General features: G+C 44.3%; 1 protein-coding gene across 1 annotated transcript in view; it reads right to left on the bottom strand.

Annotated features, from left to right (window-relative positions):
• The window catches only part of LOC103811501 (vang-like protein 1), a 32,128-nt gene that overhangs the window by 22,294 nt on the left and 2,405 nt on the right, over positions 1-7,429 (bottom strand). The window contains exon 4 of the mRNA XM_009084516.1: positions 3,896-4,503. Coding sequence (XP_009082764.1) covers positions 3,896-4,503 — 608 coding nt within the window. The remainder of the gene's footprint in view (positions 1-3,895; positions 4,504-7,429) is intronic.

Raw genomic sequence — 7,429 nt, 5'->3', positions numbered from 1 at the left:
GGAAAGAGTATTCACTGGACAGGAAGGGAATATGCTTAGCACCTTAACTACAGAAAAGGAGTTTTCTCCAGCAAGATCCTTCCTACATAGTTTCTGAGTCACACAAGACAGTACTGAACTGTGGATGACAGGTACCATCAGCATCCCTATCTTTAGGGACAAACCAAAGCCTCAGATGCAAATCCAAGCCTCACCTCACCAAACTATCAGCCTTTCAACCAAAAAAACGATCTACTATGTTGCTCCTCCACCTTTGCTTCCCTTTGTTGTTGCTTTCAAAAGTTTTGACAGCATTCCCAACCAACCTCTCACATAGTCTCAGGCTTGACTTTTCTTGCATCTACACTGCTCCCTGCTCTTTACCGGTACATACTACCATAAAGCATTCACCCTGCGTAGCAACCCTTCCTACCAGGAGCAGCAGAGCAGTCAGTGAGCTGAGGCTTGGCACCACACTCCTTGGGACTCCTATTTAATTTTTACCTCCCCTCTCCAAGTTCCTGAATTGATGCCAAAGGGAATGTTCATTTTGGCAGTCAAGTCTCCCAGAAGAAAAGTTATAGCCAAAGTGCTGGGGGTGGGACCAAGCTGGCCTATTAATAGGCTAATTATAATATGAATTTGGGTAACTACTCCCAAATATGCTTACCCTCCTAGACCTAGGGCCCTCAGGGGTGGAGTGGAATACCTAACTCAGCGCTTTCAACTTCTTTACCGCATTTGGAGCCAGGGAGGGTGGAAAATCCTGTCTGTACCCTGCCTTGCAAAAACATCATTTGCCAGACGGGTGGCTGAGCTATTGTTTTCTTCCCTTCTCCCCCAGAAAGTATGTTGCCTTCTGCCTCATCAGAAAAGACCTAGAATTGGAAAGCTTCCATCTTGGATTAGAAAGGTTGATATCAACATTTTTCCTGTGGAAAAAAACCCAGAGCAGCAGTACAGAACAAGATAAGATGTCTCAAGACCCTTCTCACCACCAGCTTCTCTGGACCACACTGGGCTGCTGAGCAAGACAGACTCCATGGATCGCCAGTGAGCAAAACTTTTAAGATATTTGAGAGCATGAAGAGACAAAAGGTTTTGATTTCAGGAGACAGTCAGACTGCTATACCTGTTAAAGCATGCTTCTTACTTACAGGTGGCAGCTCAGAACTGCTCCAAGACCCCTTGAAAAGTGCTGGGATGAGGCAAGCATGCATGGTAGCAGAGAGCCCAAAGGCAGCAAAAAGTGGTATATGCCTACCCCATCGTAGTTAGAACCACCTCTCCAGCACACCCACAAGGCTGCTTTTCCAGTCTTCCTGAAATCCAAACTGTCCTTTTGTTTCTCCATATTTTCTCATCAACAGACCTCCCATTCCAACCCCATGTCTCATCCAGAGAGTCAGCCAGAGGCAGAATGCAGCCCCTTGTGACCCTGACTGACATTTCTCCAAGCATGTCCAGATCTTCATGGAAACTTTGCAAAATTATGCTGCAAAGATGTTCAAAAGTTCAAATATTTTTCATGCTTCACAAACATCCCACAATCCTAAGCCTTTAGAAGCTGAAGGATACACCAGCAACATTCACCTCTTACACAGTTTGTCACATCAGAGCCACACAGTCTACCAAGATCAGAAGCTTTTACTATTTACATGCAAGTAACACACTGTTGCTTGTAGCTAGAGTAGAAGAGAGAACAAACTCTACTTTAGCTCGGAGACACCTGGCCACTGATCAAGCCTACACAGTTTTACCTAAGCATTAGTAAAGATGGAAAGACACTGGCTTCAAAATACGTGTCAATAAACATTACACTCATCTGCCAGAAACTGAGGAAAAAGCAACACTAGTTTACTATTATCAGACACGCTTGATGACACTCTCCTGTAACACAAGACACTGAAGCATCTACATGCTGCATGGCTTGGATTCAACACATCACACTAAACTGCAATCAGGTTGCCAACAAAGGAGAAGTTACTAGTTTTTATACATCTCAGATTTCACCCTAGGTTTTACAAGTCTTTGTTGCCCTAGCATCACCCAAGACATTTCAAAACCTTGCTGCAAAGAGAAAATTGAGAGAATGCTGTTTTTAACATATGTGCTATTAAACATTTAGGCCTTGATTCTTGAGCAAATCTTTTGCCTCCAATAGCAAGCTAGACATGCAGACTTTGGCAGGATTACGATCTCCATTCCTCTGAACACAAACCCAAAATCTACCACAAAGCACGCAGCAAACACTTTCAAATCAAACCTGCACACTGTGTCTATATATATAGGTATACACAGACAGGTACTGAAGTTTCTCTGCAGAATTCACTTATGAGAGAACTGCCTCATCACACCTCAAGGCACAAAGCTGTTGCACAGGGGAACTCTTTGGTGGTCATCTTTCCACCTCCCTAGCCTTAAAGGCTATGCTGGATCACTTGAAACAGAGGAATTAAGTTTTTAAAAAACTGCTTTCACAAGAAAACCAACAGAGTTCATTTTTTGAAACCCTGATAGTGACCTTTTATTAAGTCAATGGGAACATTTCCATTCCAGAATAGGGGCTCTCCTTCACGTTTTACAGAGAAGGAAAATACAGCAGAGACCAGACTGAGTTCACCCAAAAGACCTCAAGTTCTTCCATTAAGGCAGAAACAACATCCAAGAGTCAACTCCCAGACTTGAGCTTCAACGACTAAATCTGCTTCAAAGCAATTCCATTGCTAAGCTAATGGCTGCAGGAGACTGTTCCTAGATCCACTTAAACCAGCAGATGCTAATCTCTTCATCTGCCAGAGATATGCATGCCACAGGGGTCTGGACAGGATAAGCAGAACAGATGTTTAAGTGCACATACAGTCTGGGGAATCATCTTCAGAGCTCAGCTGCTAGCTTCACAGGACACAGGAACTAAGAGATTTCTGGAGAGCTTTGGAGGACACAGGAACTAAGGAGATTGAGACACTGTCCTTTCTTGTATCTTTGCTGAGGGAAGCATTAACACCAGCAGGAAGGTGGAAGCAGGCATGCATGTGTCACACCTATGGATACTGCACAGTTCCCAAACACATCTGGCCCAACAAACTGATCCATACCTAATGGCAAAAAGGGCAGCATGCTACAAAACCAAACCAGGAGCAGTGTAGTACTGGCAAAAAAAGAGCACCTACACATGCCCCAGTACTCATTAATAGTATTATTTCTAAATGCCTGAACAGCTGGGATACTTTGACTGCATCAAAGCAACTGTTTCAGAAGGACTAAATACTATTTCCCTCAAGCCAATGCAAAATTGCAAAACACTGCTGATCTCAGAAACAAAGAAGGAATCCCTAGTCACTGGAAGCAGCCTCCAGATCCTATGGTGCAGCTATCAGGCAAAGCCCTTCAAGGTAGCCCTAGCATGTCACAGCAACAGGCTTCAGAGCATGAACACCTGAACACAAGTGTTTCAACTGGCCACAAAAGGCACACACAAGACTCAAACAACTGCTCAACCCAACATGAGGGATGCTTAGCCAGATCCCTTGCATGAGTCTTGGCTGCAAAGGGCAACAAAGGCAAACGGACATTTCCAACAGCATATTAGGTTGTTGAATGCTTTCTCACACAGGGCCACTTACTTCCTTCAGCCCCTGCCACATGGATGATCACATCAGGCTTAGCCCGATGACCATCCCAAAGTAGTGATATCAGCTCTTTTCATTTACAGAAATGCACAGGACTACTCTGAAGCAGGGACAGCCTCTCCCACACTCACAGAGTTTGGTGACTCTGGAGGGACTCTAGGATTCTTCTTCTGGGGGAAGATTCCAGCAATCAGTGATATCACATATTCAAAAGCAGTTGATGCATCATGCCACAGCATAGCCACATTCATATACACTGCTGAACTTCAAGGGCTTGTACCTACCTCAGGTGTCCCAAGCTGTAGTATCGTGACTCTCCATCTGTTGACCGAACTACCTTGACAGTGAACATGGGCTGCAGCTGCCGCAGCTCTAGCAGCACAATGGCCAAGTAGTGAATGAAGAGGAGAGCATCCACCAGAGACACTGCATACTGCACTATTCCTTGGTAGTTGGTGTCCTTCGAGTCCAAGATGCGAACGCCATAAAAGAGCCAGTAGGAAAACACAAAGAGGAATATAAGGACCAACAGAAGGGCCCGAAACACAAACACCCTTGGTATATCTGCCTTGGGTTGGCGGAAAAAAAGAGCCCAGGTCCCAATCAGAAGAATGAGGAGTTTAAATGCCACAGAGATGAACAGTCCCTCACAGACAGTACCACATGGCTCCAGATCATCTCGCCACAGGATCTGGGGCAACAGAATGAAGGCGATGGGGGTAAGGAAGACCAGGAGTCCGAGAACAGCTGCCACTGTTAAGCCCAGGTAACGTTTGCAGTCCAGCCCAACGCTGTCCTCCAGATCCTTACTGATACGGGCAATGTCCTCCTGGGAAATACTGTGCTCAGAGGTGCCTGTGATTGCTGTTGTGGTCTCACCCCAGTTGTCATCCTGAAGGAGGAAGAGATAAACAAAAATAACACTGAAACAATCAGGTTGTTATTTCCACATGTTCTATTTTTCTTGCCTGGAAAGATGACTACAATAGCCGTAAGAATGATTACATAGCAAAAGCAACACCTTCAATATATTGAATAACCAATCCTGACAATTAGCAAAGGTTTGGGAACAACAACAACTTGTCCAAACCGGTGACCATAACCATTAGGTGTTAAAAACCCTTAACTGTAGAGCAGGTAGCTCAGCTTGCTGTGCCACTCACTGTACCCCAGAGGCTCTTCTTCCAGCACACTTAATGAGTAACATGACATAAGTCTTGGAAACTGTAGTAATCACCAGTTCCCATGTCCAGGGCAAAGACTAGCATTCTTCCAACCCACAAATTCTGCAGTGCAAGTGCACCACAAAAGCACCTGGAAGGGAAATTTTCATTTCAGTGTTTCAAGACAGTTGTTGCTGTTACACAATCAAAAACATGTTCACACATTATTTTTCCATCCGTAACAGAAGCAACCACACCTCCAGCAAGTTCCTCCACTTCATTTTCTCTTATTCTCCTCTACAGTAGCACTGCCCTCAATAGCTGACAATCTAATAAAAGCTTAGTTAAACCAACAAATTACAGGTGGTCAGAGAGGATATTTTCAGCTATAAGGCTTTTAAGTTCAGAGGATCCTAGACTGCCAAGTAGCTCTGGTGCTAGAATCCAGGACATTGTCAGAAGCCATTCATCCACAAAGCAGCTTACATGAAATACAGTCACCATATAGGTAAGCTTCAGATTACATTTTCTGAAAGTCTCATTTCTTCCCCAGCTAACATCAGAGAACTTCTGCAAGCTGGTTCTCCCATCCCACGATGCCTCCAACTGCTCCTTCCTGGTGCTGGCACAGCCAAAGAGTCACACTGACATGTATGGATTTGACTCACAGCTGCTGCTGGAGTGACTCATGCACATGAAAACTTCTGATGCTTCCCACAAACACACACCAAAGAGTGGCAATGCCTGTACTTTGTTGCTTGGCACCTGACAGCTTAGTAGCTGCAATGCTCATTCAGAAGCACGTTTTGCTCTTCTTCCTACTTTCCCAAGCATATCCTCCTGCAGCCTGTGTCATTAACAAGATTTACACCTTCTCCCAGAGTTCTGCAGCTACCCATGCTGACCAAAGCATTCTGTTTTAAAGAAGCAGGCAGCATTTTAAACCTTCACTCAGTTTTTAAGAGTTAGAGGAAAGTCTTCAAGAGTCTTTGGGAAAGGAGTAGACTAAGGCAGCATGACTACTTTGAACAACTCCAGGGATTTAACTTCTAATGCACACCCAGACATGAATACCTCCCATGCCTACAGCAGTAGGGTTTTGAGAAAACCAATTAATATGAGGGTTTTTTTGAGTCCTCACCAACGCAGAGGCCCTAGAAGAGAGATCTGCATTGTAGTATGTCCTGAAAGGCAGCATATTCCTATCACAATTCTTGCTTTACTACTGTCTCCAGTAAAACAATCTAAGCATTTCAACTATTTTATGTTTATGCACTAAATAGTTCTGCATAGTTTCCTAGACTTGATAAGCTGTGAAATTGTGCAGAAGAGGGAATGGATGGAAACACCAGTACAGTTTAAGACTACAGATGACAGGCAATCTTAGTCACAGTCTACCCCTTATAATTCTTCCCGCTTTAAGAGGCACAAGCAAAAAAATGTGCAATTATATGGAAACCACAGACGCATGAAATGGTTTGGGTTCGAAGAGACCTTAAAGACTGTATAGTTTCAACACCTCTGCCATGGGCAGGGCAGGGACCCCTTCCACTAGACCAGGTTGCTCAAAGTCCCATCCAGCCTGGCCTTGAACACTTCCAGGGATGTGGCATCCCCAACTTCTCTGGACAACCTGTTCCAGTGCCTCACCACCCTCACAATGAATAATTTCTTCCTTGTATCGAAACTACACCTACATTCAGTTTAAACCAATTACCCCTTGTCCCATCACTACATACCCTTGTAAAAAAGTCCACCTCTGGCTCACCTGTATGCTCCCTTCAGGTACTGAAAGACCACAATAAGGTCACACCAGAGCCTTCTCTTCTCCAGGCTGAAAAACCTCAGCTCTCTCAGCCTTTCCTCATAGGAGAGGAAATGAGTCTAAACTTCTACTGGTACATGGTTGTTTGACCTAACTCAGGGCACTCTACTCCCTAGGAAGAAAGCCTGGCTCATGCACCAGCTTATTTTGCTTTGGCTTTAATTGAGGTCTGCATGAAAACAAGGGCTTAAGAACTCACCAGTGCCTTTAGAACTACTTGAAGCAATAGCTGGGACTCATGAAAATAAGCATCTGATTAGAAAATACCAAATGGTAGTATATGAAGTGAGCACATCAGTAGATACATGAATACTGCAGTGCTACAAATACCAGTAGGGTGGAAACTGGATATCAATATTGTTTTCTTGAAAAGGCAGAGGTGGAGTCCCACCGCCAAGGATTAACACACCCGAATCCACCCCAGGAGGGACTGAAACATCCTGTATTCTTTGTCTTGCAGCATCAGCCATTCTTTGGAAATGAATATGCACCTTCACATTACCTGCTAGAGCAGAGGAATACTGGATCCATCCTAGGTACAATCTAAATCCAGCATTATTCCAGTGTTGATCTAATAGCTTTCTCCAAGTTCACCCTTCTTCACAGCTATTTCATCCACCCCAGGAGGGACTGAAACATCCTGTATTCTTTGTCTTGCAGCATCAGCCATTCTTTGGAAATGAATATGCACCTTCACATTACCTGCTAGAGCAGAGGAATACTGGATCCATCCTAGGTACAATCTAAATCCAGCATTATTCCAGTGTTGATCTAATAGCTTTCTCCAAGTTCACCCTTCTTCACAGCTATTTCACACTAGCATCTCTTGA

The sequence above is a fragment of the Acanthisitta chloris genome, unplaced genomic scaffold (assembly GCF_000695815.1).
Source record: "Acanthisitta chloris isolate BGI_N310 unplaced genomic scaffold, ASM69581v1 scaffold2440, whole genome shotgun sequence".
In the NCBI taxonomy this organism is placed as follows: Eukaryota; Metazoa; Chordata; class Aves; order Passeriformes; family Acanthisittidae; genus Acanthisitta; species Acanthisitta chloris.
Note: the sequence above shows the minus strand (reverse complement) of the source record. Positions and strands in the feature narration are given on the sequence as shown.